A 14689-nucleotide genomic window follows, 5' to 3' on the forward strand; every position below is an offset into this window, starting at 1 on the left:
ATCTCTCTTTCAGTCACCTTCTCTCATCTCCCATCTTTCAGTTTCCCTGACAGATGCTTTTTCAGATGATTTATTTTTATTTTATGTAACTAGGCAAGTCAGATAAGAACAGATTCTTATTTACAATGACGGCCAAGGAGCAGTGGGTTAACTGCCTTGTTCAGGGGCAGAACGACAGATTTTTAACTTGTCAACTCGGGGAATCGATCTACTGTAGCGACCTTTCGGTTACTGGCCCAACGCTCTAACCACTAGGCTTAATAAGTCCGCCGCCCCCATTATAAGTCACCCCCCTCCCCATTTTTTACATTTGATTTAAACCCTAAAAATAAACACCTGGCTATGCTTTACCACTATTCCTTTCCATCTTTAATCCTTCTGGACAGAGTCCAACATACTCCTCTGATTGACCCCTGGTGGGGTGGAGGTGTAATAATGAGCATTAATAAAAATTGATGAGGAGCCAGGAGGACCAGAGGGGCCGGCTAAGCTCAGTCTGGCAGCCCAGGCAAGGCCACTCCTGACCAGGCAGATGTTTCGCAGATGGTGGGTGGGTGTGTGCATGCGTGAGAAAGAGAGAGAAAGACAGTGTGTGTGTGTGTGTGTGTGTGTGTGTGTGTGTGTGTGTGTGTGTGTGTGTGTGTGTGTGTGTGTGTGTGTGTGTGTGTGTGTGTGTGTGTGTGTGTGTGTGTGTGTGTGTGTGTGTGTGTGTGTGTGTGTGTGAAAGAGAGTATGTCTCGTCTCAAGATGCTCAGGAAATAGGGGAAATGAATTCACAATGAGGAAACTTAAGACCAGTGTGACTAAAGCCGCAGCATGCAAATCTCTTATTTTTGAGACACTTGTGTATTGTCAGACACAGTACAACATTCTTAGGAGATTATGAGAGAGAGATGCAGGTGAAATAGTCTTTCAAATGAGATTGTTGTTGACTGGAGACAAAAGGTTGTAATTCAAACATTGTTCAGATCAATGTCAAGGAGTACAAAACGGTCGCCTTTAAGATATCAGTCGTGTGTCTATTGATTCCCATGTAGTATTGAGAATTAGACAAACTGAAATTATAGCGTATTATAGCCAGCAAATAATGATTACAGTCGATAGGATGACTGAAGCAAGCATTGGTTTTCTGTAGGGAGAGTGTTTGAGAGAGATAGACCAATACATAGATCGATACAGAAAGAGGAAGAGAAAGAACGAGTGAATGTGTGTTTGTTCCTGCCTGCATCTGTGTGTTTCCGTGTGTGCCTGCTTGTGTGTGTGCCTGCTTGTGTGTGTGTGTGTGCCTGCTTGTGTGTGTGTGTGTGCCTGCTTGTGTGTGTGTGTGTGTGCCCGTTTGTGTGTGTGTGTATGTGCCTGCTTGTGTGTGTGTGTGTATGTGCCTGCTTGTGTGTGTGTGTGTTTGTGTGTGTGTGCGTGTGTGTGTGTGTATGTGTCTGCTTGTGTGTGTGTGTATGTGTCTGCTTGTGTGTGTGTGTATGTGTCTGCTTGTGTGTGTGTGTATGTGTGTGTGTATGTGTGTCTGCTTGTGTGTATGTATGTGTGTGTGTGTGTGTGTGTGTGTGTGTGTGTGTGTGTGTGTGTGTGTGTGTGTGTGTGTGTGTGTGTGTGTGTGTGTGTGTGTGTGTGTGTGTGTGTGTGTGTGTGTGTGTGTGTGTCTGTGTGCGTGTGCGTGTGCGTCTGTGTGTGCGTGTGCGTCTGTGTGTGTGTGTCTGTGTGTGTGTGTGTGTGTGTGTGTGTGTGTGTGTGTGTGTGTGTGTGTGTGTGTGTGTGTGTCGTGGCGTGGCGTGCCTGCCTGCCTGCCTGCCTGCCTGCCTGCCTGCCTGCCTGCCTGCATCTGTGTGTTTCCGTGTGTGCCTGCTTGTGTGTGTGTGCCTGCTTGTGTGTGTGTGCCTGCTTGTGTGTGTGTGCCTGCTTGTGTGTGTGTGCCTGCTTGTGTGTGTGTGTGTGCCTGCCTGCGCGTGTGTGCACGAGAGGGAAGAAGAGTGACAGGACAGGATAGGCGGCTCATTCATTCTAAAACCACTAATATGGCTGATCCGACCACTGGGATTCTCCCGTCCTTTCACTGGCCTGAACAACTCCACTCACTTTCACTTTGGTCTTAGAACGCAATCCTCAGTCTCAAATTCTCTTCCCTCTTGAGACTCAGATTGCTCCCTAATGGCACCCTATTCCCTATATAGTGCAGTGCACTACTTTTGACAAGAGTCCCATAGGGTTTTGGTCAAAATAGTGCACTACAGTGAGCTCCAAAAGTATTGGGATAGTGATACATGTTTTGCTGTTTTGGCTCTGTACTCCAGCACTTTGGATTTGAAATGATACAATGACTGAGGTTTTATTGTAAATAAGAATATAATATGTTTCTGAACACTTCTACATTAATGTGGATGCTACCATGATTATGGATAGTCCAGAATGAATCTTGAATAATGATGAGTGAAAAAGTTAGATGCAAAAATATCATATCCCCCAAAATGCTAACCTCTCCTGTTATTGTAATGGTGAGATGTTAGCATGTCTTGGGGGTATGATATAAAATGCTAACCCCTCCTGTTATTGTAATGGTGAGGGTTAGCATGTCTTGGGGGTATGATATAAAATGCTAACCCCTCCTGTTATTGTAATGGTGAGGGTTAGCATGTCTTGGGGGTATGATATAAAATGCTAACCTCCCCTGTTATTGTAATGGTGAGAGATTAGCATGTCTTGGGGGTATGATATAAAATGCTAACCTCCCCTGTTATTGTGATGGTGAGAGGTTAGCATGTCTTGGGGGTATGATATAAAATGCTAACCTCCCCTGTTATTGTAATGGTGAGAGGTTAGCATGTCCCCTGTTATTGTAATGGTTAGCATGTCTTGGGGGTATGATATAAAATACTAACCTCCCCTGTTATTGTGATGGTGAGAGGTTAACATGTCTTGGGGGTATGATATAAAATGCTAATCCCTCCTGTTATTGTAATGGGGAGAGGTTAGCATGTCTTGGGGGTATGATATAAAATGCTAATCCCTCCTGTTATTGTGATGGTGAGAGGTTAGCATGTCTTGGGGGTATGATATAAAATGCTACCCTCCCCTGTTATTGTAATGGTGAGGGTTAGCATGTCTTGGGGGTATGATATAAAATGCTATCCTCCCCTGTTATTGTAATGGTGAGATATTAGCATGTCCACTGTCATTGTAACGGTGCGATGTTAGCCTTTCTTGGGGGTATGATATAAAATGCTAACCTCCACTCTTATTGTAATGGTGAGAGGATAGCATGCCTTGGGGGTATGATATTTGTGCGTCTAACTTTCTCACTCATCATTATTCAGGACTATCTGTAATCATGGTGGCCTTCACATGAATGAGGAATTGTTCTATATTAGAAGCGGTTCTGGAGAGGCTGGAAAATGAAAGACACTTCAAGATGCAGTCCAGGATCTTAAGCACGACAAATTTGTAACATATTGTACGAATTGGATGTAACATGTTATAGGAATTGCAAACAATAACATATTATACGTAATGAATCACAATTGGATGACTTAGTACACAAAAAAATAATGACGTAGTACACAAGAAAATAATGACGTAGTACACAAAAAAATTATGACGTAGTACACAAAAAATCATAGCGTAGTAAACAAAAAAACAATGATGTAGTACACAAAAATAATAACGTAGTAAACAAAAAAATAATGACGTAGTACACAAAAAAAGAATGACGTAGTACACAAAAAAAGAATGACGTAGTACACAAAAAAAGAATGACGTAGTACACAAAAAAATCATAGCGTAGTAAACAAAAAAACAATGACGTAGTACACAAAAAAATAATAACGTAGTAAACAAAAAAATAATGACGTAGTACACAAAAAAATAATGGCGTAGTAAACAAAAACAGGGACCCGTTTTGGCTCGTGAGCACCATTTTCAAAACTACTGGCTGAAATTATACAAAGGTTCTGGAGCATCGCTTTAAGTAGAGAGGGAGAGAGCTGGATAGACAAGGAGGAGGAAGGAGAGGACATATGTAAGAACGTAAACAAGACAGGATTAGATAATTATGAGACCAAACTGTTCCATGACGTGATTCGTCGGGCTTAAAAATCAAAATGCACTTCCAACAGAACTTTTGCCTGAAGTTACAGTAAAACCGAGGCATCCTATAACCTTCCTGGAAGTGCACGTCACAAAATCAACACTGAATCAAGTGGCCAAATGTAAATGTCTTCACCGATATGTATAACGAGGAATTAATCAATACACTCATGAAAATGCCAGCTGGAACCTGCATTACGACCACACCGTCTGTAAAAAGGTTGAGTATATGTCCCAAACGGCTCCCTATTCCCTAAATAGTGCACTACTTTTGACCAGGGGCCTTGGTCAAAACAAACGCATATTAAAGGGAATAGGGAGCCGTTTGGGATGCACCCCAGTCAATTTCCTCAGAGCAAGATGAAACAGAATGCAAACCCGAAACAAACAAAAAGTGTTGACACGAGAAAGGAAATCTTGGGGCTATTAGCTAACCTGACTTCTTGTTCTCACAAGGCAGTTCTCGTAACAACCTCCAACCACACCGTTGGGATACTTCAGAGGAACAATTAGTCCCACTTAAGACCGGTGGGACTAAAGCCACAGCATGCAAATCTCTTCTTTTTCAGACACGTGTGTATTGTCAGACACAGTACAACATTCTTAGGAGTTTATCAGAGCGAAAGAGAGCGAGAGACAGAGAGAGAGAGAGAGAGAGAGAGAGAGAGAGAGAGAGAGAGAGAGAGAGAGAGAGAGAGAGAGAGAGAGAGACAGAGAGAGAGAGAGAGAGAGATGCAGGTGAAAGTCTTTCAAATGAGATTGTTGTCGACTGGAGACAAAGGTTGTACTTCAAACATTGTTCAGATCAGTGGCAAGGAGTACGAGGTGCCGGTTCAGACAGTCTTATCAGTGGAGCGGACAAACGCACGCGCACATTAGAGAGTGGGCAGAAAACAGACACATTAACAGACACAACCATAACCACCGCTCCCCATTAAGAGTTAAGACCTTGACCTGATGTTCCCATGGAAACGGCCTACCAACATTGGAACATCAAACGATTGTGCTCAGACGTAATGCAATTTTAGCCCAGTGAAAGAACAGTTTGATGGCAGCCACTGTAACAGAGCTGGTTCACATGATAGTGAGCTTGTTCGATGAGAAGCCTTGCATGAGACCTGAAGACTTTTGTTAGCTTGAAAAGAAAATTAGGGGCTTACAGAAGAAAAACCCATCCACCCATCCAGGCAGGGGGAGCAGGCCCACCTCGGAGAGCATGGCGCTTGCAACACCAGGGTTGTGGGTTCGATTCCCACGGGGGACTAATACGAGGAAAAAGTATGAAAATGTATGCACCCACTACTGTAAATTGCTCTGGATAAGAGCATCTTGCGAAATGACTCAAATGTCAACCCAGCCTGGGCCTTAGTCTCAGCCTACTCATTCAGATGCTAATGTGTAAATCACATCTGGTCCCACCCTCTGTGCCTGGGTCTTTGCCTCCTGAATAGCTACCCCACCAGGTATCAAATAATCTGCAGGAAATAGGCCTCTTTTCATCCCGCCAACCTCTCGCCGCTTCTCTCCAATCAGTAAATGAGCAGTGGGCGAACACTTTGACAGCATGCCCCAGCAATGCTTGGTATCCTACAGGGAGGGATACAGCCTCGGGAGACTCAGAGGGACACAGACAGAGAGCCTGACACTGTTCCCACTTCCCAATTAGTCAGAGCAACAAGGAGGATGCCGATTCCAAAGAGATCAAATCAAATCAAATATACCCCGGGACACAGGCGTAAAGGATACCAGGAAACTCATTGGATGAAAAGCTAGGACGCTCATATTTTTAACTAAGGCATTGTATGACGAGTCAGATAGATTTCAGAACCATGTGTATGTGAGATGAGTTGTGTTAGTTGATAGGTGTTCTTCTAGGAAGGAGATGTGTAAGTAACTTCTCTCTCGCTCTCCATCTAACTAAATGAACATCACACACACACACACACACACACACACACACACACACACACACACACACACACACACACACACACACACACACACACACACACACACACACACACACACACACACACACACACACACACACACACACACACACACACACACACACACACACACACACTCCCGAGTGGTGCAGTGGTCTAAGGCACTGCATCTCAGTGCTAGAGGCATCACTACAGACCCTGGTTCGATTCCAGGCTGTATCACAACCGGCTGTGATTGGTGGTCCCATAGGGCTGCGAACAATTGGCCCAGCATCATCCAGGGGTTTGGCCAGGGTAGACAGTCATTGTAAATAAAAATGTGTTCAATAACTGACTTGCCTAGTTAAATAAAAATTTTAAAAACATCACACGTCCCAGCCCATAGATGAGGTGGATGTGTAGACAGACAGAGACAGACTGACAGAGACAGACAGACAGAGAGACAGAGATATATATATGGAGTACTTACTGGTAGTGGACCCAGGAGGGCCCCAGTGTCTTCTTGAACTGGGTCAGGCCCACAATGTCAATGTAGATGAGCTCCACCACCTTGTCCCCCTGGGTGGGGCAGCTGGACTTGTTCCCCATCACTCTCCTCATGATCCTGCACGAGGGAGTGGGCTTAGTTAGGACACACCGGGTGTATCTGAAATGGCACCATATTCCCCTATATAGTTCACGACTTTTGACCAATGCTCTGGGGTTGAGAACAGTTTTAAATTCACTGTAACATGGACAATAACGTGGTATTGTAATATATTACAAAAAGAGAGCAACAACATGATGTAAACACACAACAAACAAAGAGAAGAAAGCTATGGATTGTTTACACACAGTAAACCTCTCTTATGCAAATAGGAAGCAATATGAGACAGGTTTTACCTAACGAAGCGGGACTAGAGCACACAAAGAACATGTGGGTGTTTTTTCAGAAGCAGGTGTGTTGCAACCATCTCACATTACACTAGCTAGCTTTAGCTGTACTTAGCTTCTGCTGCTCATTCCATAGGTGACCTTGGGGAGGTAATACCAGGGGCTGTATGTATCAAGCATCTCAAGAGTAGGAGTGCTGCTGATTTAGGATCAGTTTAGCCTTTTAGAACACAATGAATAAGACTACATGGACAGGCGAGACCTGGACCTGTGTCCATAAAGTGTCTCAGAGTAGGAGTGCTGCTGATCTAGGATCAAGTCCCAACCTTATTCATTTTGATCCTAGAACTGTTCAAGAAGAAACGGCCCTTCATAATTTTACGTTGGAAAACGTTTTTAGCCGTTTCGCTACGGCACTCTGCACTGAACACCACCCAGATATGTCTGAGGGGTGCACACACACACACACACTCACTCACTCACTCACTCACTCACTCACTCACTCACTCACTCACTCACTCACTCACTCACTCACTCACTCACTCACTCTTTGAGCTCGGCCAAGGAGGCGGAGATGCGTACGTCGTGGCCCAGCAGGTAGAGGGTGGTGATGAGGTCGCTCCATTGCACCAGCTCCCCCAGGGGCCCCCCACTGAAGGCGTTCTCTGCGATCTTGAAGCCCGACTCCTTGGTCAACAGGCCCAGGTGCACCAGGATCTGACGGAGAGAGAGGGGCACGGATGGTGTCAGTTCAGTTTAAATCTATTGTTTCTCATTGTGGCTCAGTTGGTTAAAGCATGGCGCTAGCAATGCCAGGGTTGCGAGTTTGATTCCCAACGGGGCTATCAATACAGAGAAGTAAGGAAATGGGTTATATCATCAACATTTAAGAAATTCATACAGTATTACCAACCCAATAAATCACGGTGTAATATAGTGTGCAACTTTTTTTATTCAAGTATGTTCGGGCACATCGCCAACCATCTGGATGTGCGTCTTTAGTTCGTGAAGTAATCCAAACGCAATTCAATGGGTTGGAAAACTGTAATAAGGCATTTTCCCTATTCAAACGGCAGGCTCGTTTCAATTCCCAGAGTACAGCATGGCAGAACGCAAGATGTGCTCCACAGAAGACGTATCATTATTAACATCAGAGCACACAAGTCTCCTTCTACTCACCAGGGAACACACTGAGCCACGGGACAGAATCCAACTTTACAATGTTCTGTGCTTTCTATGGACGTTCTCAACACACTTTCAGCTGCCGTTAGCCAGCGTCTCAAACAGCACCCTATTCCCTATATAGTCCACTGCTTTTGACCAGGTCCCAGAGTGGTAAACTATGTAGAGGATAGGGTGCAATTTGGGACGGAGACACAATCACCAAGGTGCATTGTTCAGGGATTAATGGGTAGAGAGAGGATTATGACTGTAATAATATAAAAATCAACCTTTCAGCATACTGACTGTGTTTCAAATGGCATCCTAATTCCCTATATAGTGCACTACTGTCGGCCAGGGAATATAAGGCTACGGTGAAAAGTATTGCAATTTACAGGGAATAGGGTGCCGTTTGGGACCAAGCCTATCTTGACTCTTTAGGGTCATGGAAATGGGGCAGGCTCCTTGTTCCTGGCCTGATCCCATATATGTTTGTGTGGTCTTGCCAAGTTGGCAAGACAGCACAAAGAAATCTGGGATCAGGCGACTTTGTTCCTGCTCGGAGCCTTTGGCATGAGAGGTTGGGCTGGGTCCCGATTCTCCCCACTTCTCCTAAAGTGTACTCTTGCTCACTCAAGCCAACGCTTACACCAATCATGTGTTTTTAAAATCCATTACAAGGAGTATGTAAGCGTACACTTCTCGGGAAAAAAGTGAAGAATTGGAGTTTCAGGTGCAAAGAGACGTTGTTCCACTCTAACTAGAGGAAGTAGGTCTCTCACCATATGTCATATCCACACTGTTAAAAGCCGTAGAGTCAGAAACAGGAAATTGTGAAGATCCCTAGGGAACTGAAACCTCCATTACTAATCGTTGGGGCCAGATAGCAAAACACAATAGACTTTCCTTGTTTCAATATTCTCAGTTCAGAAAGGCATGGGCTGACTATCTCCAATATTCTCTATATTCTCTAATATTCTCTATTCTTCAAGTAGCTAATATATTTTTGGCTGTGTGTTTGTGTGAGTGCGTGCAAGTGTTTTAAGTGCAAGCTTGCATGAGTACGTGTTTGAGAGCCTGTCCGTGTCCTACCTTCTTCCTCTTGCGCTTGGCCAGGTTTTGCTTGGCAGCCAGGGCGCGGATGGCATTGATCCAGGGGTCTTCCATGCGCTTGATCCGGAGCATCATCCAGCGGAACTCCTCTCGCCGAGACGTGACCCGGTATAGCTCCTCGAAGCTCGTCCGGATCTCCGTCTAGGAAGACACGACACAAGTTAGACACCCCTACTCTTTAGGCGTTATGGTTTAACCCATTAACCTCTTTCCAGGTTAAAGAACGTTAGCCTCTGAAAGGGGGTAGGTAGACAAGTTTTGGATCAGCAGAAGCTCCAGGTGGGCGGAGTGTGCACATTTTAGACTAAAGTGAATTCTCCACCCACCTGGGGCACAGGACCATGACAAACGAGCACGCACAATTGTGTTTGTCGTGATCAGTTTGAGCAAGGAGGCAGAGAATCGCTGATCTTCATTACATGATGAGTAGTTAGTGGGGCAAAAAAGTATTTAGTCAGCCACCAATTGTGCAAGTTCTCCAACTTAAAAAGATGAGAGAGGCCTGTAATTTTCATCCTAGGTACACTTCAACTATGACAGACAAAATGAGGGGGAAAAATCCAGAAAATCACATTGCAGGATTTTGAATGAATTTATTTGCAAATTATGGTGGAAAATAAGTATTTGGTCACCTACAAACAAGCGAGATTTCTGGCTCTCACAGACCTGTAACTTCCTCTTTAAGAGGCTCCTCTGTCCTCCACTCGTTACCTGTATTAATGGCACCTGTTTGAACTTGTTATCAGTATAAAAGACACCTGTCCACAACCTCAAACAGTCACACTCCAAACTCCACTATGGCCAAGACCAAAGAGCTGTCAAAGGACACCAGAAACAAAATTGTAGACCTGCACCAGGCTGGGAAGACTGAATCTGCAATAGGTAAGCAGCTTGGTTTGAAGAAATCAACTGTGGGAGCAATTATTAGGAAATGGAAGACATACAAGACCACTGATAATCTCCCTCGACCTGGGGCTCCACGCAAGATCTCACCCCGTGGGGTCAAAATGATCACAAGCAAAAATCTCAGAACCACATGGGGGGACCTAGTGAATGACCTGCAGAGAACTGGGACCAAAGTAACAAAGCCTACCATCAGTAACACACTACGCCGCCAGGGACTCAAATCCTGCAGTGCCAGACGTGTCCCCCTGCTTAAGCCAGTACATGTCCAGGCCCGTCTGAAGTTTGCTCGAGAACATTTGGATGATCCAGAAGAAGATTGGGAGAATGTCATATGGTCAGATGAAACCAAAATGTAACTTTTTTGGTAAAAACACAACTCGTTGGGTTTGGAGGAAAAAGAATGCTGAGTTGTATCCAAAGAACACCATACCTACTGTGAAGCATGGGGGTGGAAACATCATGCTTTGGGGCTGTTTTTCTGCAAAGGGAGCAGGACGACTGATCCGTGTAAAGGAAAGAATGAATGGGGCCATGTATCGTGAGATTTTGAGTGAAAACCTCCTTCCATCAGCAAGGGCATTGAAGATGAAACGTGGCTGGGTCTTTTAACATGACAATGATCCCAAACACACCGCCCGGACAACGAAGGAGTGCTTTCAAGGTCCTAGAGTGGCCTAGCCAGTCTCCAGATCTCAACCCCATAGAAAATCGTTGGAGGGAGTTGAAAGTCCATGTTGCCCAGCAACAGCCCCAAAACGTCACTGCTCTAGAGGAGATCTGCATGGAGGAATGGGCCAAAATACCAGCAACGGTGTGTGAAAACCTTGTGAAGACTTACAGAAAACGTTTGCTCTGTCATTGCCAACAAAGTGTATATAACAAAGTATTGAGATAAACTTTTGTTATTGACCAAATACTTATTTTCCACCATAATTTGCAAATAAATTCATGAAAAATCCTACAATGTGATTTTCTGGATTTTTCTTTCTCATTTTGTCTGTCATAGTTGAAAATGATGATGAAAATTGCAGGCCTCATCTTTTTAAGTGGGAGAACTGACTAAATACCTTTTTGCCCCACTGTATGTAGGATTTGAGGTCATTTGTAGATCAGTGATTTTGTAACGCTGTCAAAATCTCCAACACGCACATTGGATACCCAGGACATAGAGGGGATTCACATCAACTTAAACACTAAAGCTACAGAGTGCCAAGTTCTGCCAGGCGCTCTTTGCATTGCGAAGATGTATGGCTCCTCATTGAAGACAGGAATGCAATGATACCAATCTACACATTTCTCCGCTTCTCTCGGGTCAATAATTAAGAAAGCTTTCCCCACAGGCGGCTTGGTTGAGATGTCGTCCTGCCTGCCATTAACAGCTGCTAAAGCTGGGGAAACAACGCACTAACAACGCTCTGGCAGTGTATTACCATCCCTCATCAGGACAGGAAATCACTGGGAGAGAAAAGTCTGGGGGACCGTGTCCGAAATGGCACCCTATTCCCTATATAGTGCACTACTTTTATCCCATAGCGTTATGGGCCCAGGTCAACAACAACAACAACAGCCACCATCAATGGTGATCTCAAAAACAAAAAGGACATCCGAAGGGGGGCAAAGAGTATTACATTTGGACTTATCGCATTATCCACAACCAGGAGTATATTTAAAGTCAATAACAGCGAGCCACGCCCGGAGTTCTGACCTCAGACGGCCCTGTAAGGAGATTTAAGCGAGTGCCCATTGGCATGGCGACCGGCGTCATGGTATAAATCCTCTCCCGCTCTATAGTCAGTTACTAACGCAATCACTGGAGTGACTCGACTCTTCAGACAGTGTGTGTTAGCCGATGTGCAGCATCTAACATTGCTTATGCATTAGTCGGTACCATTTGAGCTAAAAGACAAGTGGAAGAGGTCATTTCTAAAGAGCACATGTTCTAACATTATAAAAGCTATTCAATGCCCTCGTGACTTTTGTGGCATTTGTCTTCAGGCTGGGTATTCTGTCTGGCCAGTCCCCAGAGTGGTGAGAGTGAAAAGGACTGGCCAGGCTGTTGGGTCTTTCAGCAGGGTGCAGAGACGGGCACTTACGCCCTTTTCACTATTGTGTTTTAGGATATTTTCTTATCACGTTGTCATTTTCACATCGTGCCAACCCGAACCAAACTGTGTTGGCTCTAATATTTCATTTTCCCGTTGTCCTTTCCAGCGCGGTTCAAGCAACTATACTCAGTTTGTCTCGGCTTGGCAGTGTGGAAAGCCCTTCAGTTCAGACACTCACCTGGCCCCTCCGGTCGGCCTCCTCGTCCAATGTCTTGGTCCTCCAGGGCAGGTGCGGGCACCAGTTCTCCACCTAAAATGACATTAACATCAGAACATAACATCAGAAGGAACTGAGATGGAAAATATGACAGAGTATGGGGCCTGTGAACTCTGCCAACGGAAAGGAGAGAGAGGAGGACGCAGGGACGAGGAAGGGACACTAGGGTTGTGTCCCAAAATGGCACCCGCTTCCCTATGTGGTGCACTACATTAGATAAGAGCCATATAGGCCCTGTTCAAAAGTAATTTACTATATATAGGAAATAGGGTAACATTTGGGATGCCGCCTAGGAGGCAAATCAGGCAATCATTAGGCAGGTAATTGTTTCAGTGAAAGCAGATGTCATGCCGATAGTGGCCTGGCTCACTTTGATCTCACTTCAGAGGTTCTGATGGGGGAGGGGGTGTTTGATGCATCGAATAGCAATGGTGGGCCCAGTCTCACTGAGTGCAGATACAGAGATAGACAGAGAAACAATTTGGCCCCACCCTACTGTAATGATATCCTATTCCCCATATAGTGCACTACTTCTGGGGTTTCTGGCTGATAGGGTGTAGGGCTCTGGCCAAAAGTAGAGAGGCAGAGAGAGAACGAACAAGGCTGATACTACATGGAAATACATGCATATCGCCATTGTGAAAGCAAGTCACACCGACTGAGATAGAGCTCCGTCTCTCTGCATAGACCTCTCACTGGCTGCGTACCTAAAAGTTCCCTATGGTCCCTAGTCAGTTACTGTACTAAATAGGGAATAGGATGGTATTCGGTACGCAGCCACCCTCTCTCTCCCTTAAAGGAGAATTCCACCCACACACACAGTCACAAAATGTTTTTACATGTCAGCAATCAAGTTCTCATGCTATATAAACATTCAGAATACAGAGATACAGCCGGTGTTATGCATTTTGCATCATATGATGCTGAGTGTTGCATAACATGATGCAAAATGCATCATACTGGCTGTATTTTGAAAGTGATATATCTTGATTGCTGCCATGCAAAACATTTTGGGACTATATCAAGAATGGAATAATGAAACAAATACTAGAATATAGTTTTGGGGTGGAGTTTTCCTTTAATGGATAAGGTACATGTCTCTCCCAACAGATATTTTCAGTAGAGTAAAATTACACTGCACTTCCCCCAAGCACTGATCTCAACATTTATAAGCTCCCACATCTGACCAGCTCCCACATCTGACCAGCACCCACATCTGACCAGCACCCACATCTGACCAGCTCCCACAAGAATAATCAACATAGAGTCAGGGACTTGAGTTTGATAAAAAACTTCAGTTTAGTCATTACTACTTTGATGAGCTTCTCATTGACCAACAGAGGACAAACCTTATTTGTGAATGCTACGGTATAAATGGGCTTTACATCTGGAGTGTTATGTTTGGGTGTGCGTACCGTACTCACTAGGGTCATCAGAATGCTACAGTATAAATGGGCTTTACATCTGGAGTGTTGTGTTTGGGTGTGCGTACCGTACTCACTAGGGTCATCAGAATGCTACAGTATAAATAGGCTTTACATCTGGTGTGTTATGTTTGGGTGTGCGTACCGTACTCACTAGGGTCATCAGAATGCTACAGTATAAATGGGCTTTACATCTGGAGTGTTATGTTTGGGTGTGCGTACCATACTCACTAGGGTCATCAGAATGCTACAGTATAAATGGGCTTTACATCTGGAGTGTTATGTTTGGGTGTGCGTACCGTACTCGCTAGGGTCATCAGAATGCTACAGTATAAATGGGCTTTACATCTGGAGTGTTATGTTTGGGTGTGCGTAACGTACTCGCTAGGGTCATCAGAATGCTACAGTATAAATGGGCTTTACATCTGGAGTGTTATGTTTGGGTGTGCGTACCGTACTTGCTAGGGTCATCAGAATGCTACAGTATAAATGGGCTTTACATCTGGAGTGTTATGTTTGGGTGTGCGTACCGTACTCGCTAGGGTCATCAGAATGCTACAGTATAAATGGGCTTTACATCTGGAGTGTTATGTTTGGGTGTGCGTACCGTACTCGCTAGGGTCATCAGAATGCTACAGTATAAATGGGCTTTACATCTGGAGTGTTATGTTTGGGTGTGCGTACCGTACTCGCTAGGGTCATCAGAATGCTACAGTACATGTTTCCATATCAACTCCTAGAATAAAAATCTGCGCTGTAGTATAATTCACAAGTACATAGTTCAGTCGTCAAGGGCGCGTGGAGTTGTAGTGGATGAATACGTAAAGAGCTGGGGCGTTCCACGTC

At 44.7% G+C, this 14689-nt stretch overlaps 1 protein-coding gene across 1 annotated transcript in view; it reads right to left on the reverse strand.

The window, feature by feature from the left end:
• Positions 1–14689, reverse strand: part of LOC124008692 (alpha-1,6-mannosylglycoprotein 6-beta-N-acetylglucosaminyltransferase A-like) — a 140563-nt gene that overhangs the window by 70850 nt on the left and 55024 nt on the right. Inside the window, exons 6-9 of the mRNA XM_046320197.1 lie at positions 12381–12452; positions 9171–9332; positions 7465–7634; positions 6514–6648 (exon numbers count right to left, since the gene is read on the reverse strand). Of these exons, the coding sequence (XP_046176153.1) occupies positions 6514–6648; positions 7465–7634; positions 9171–9332; positions 12381–12452 (539 nt within the window). The remainder of the gene's footprint in view (positions 1–6513; positions 6649–7464; positions 7635–9170; positions 9333–12380; positions 12453–14689) is intronic.

This window comes from Oncorhynchus gorbuscha, linkage group LG21, assembly GCF_021184085.1.
Source record: "Oncorhynchus gorbuscha isolate QuinsamMale2020 ecotype Even-year linkage group LG21, OgorEven_v1.0, whole genome shotgun sequence".
In the NCBI taxonomy this organism is placed as follows: domain Eukaryota; kingdom Metazoa; phylum Chordata; class Actinopteri; order Salmoniformes; family Salmonidae; genus Oncorhynchus; species Oncorhynchus gorbuscha.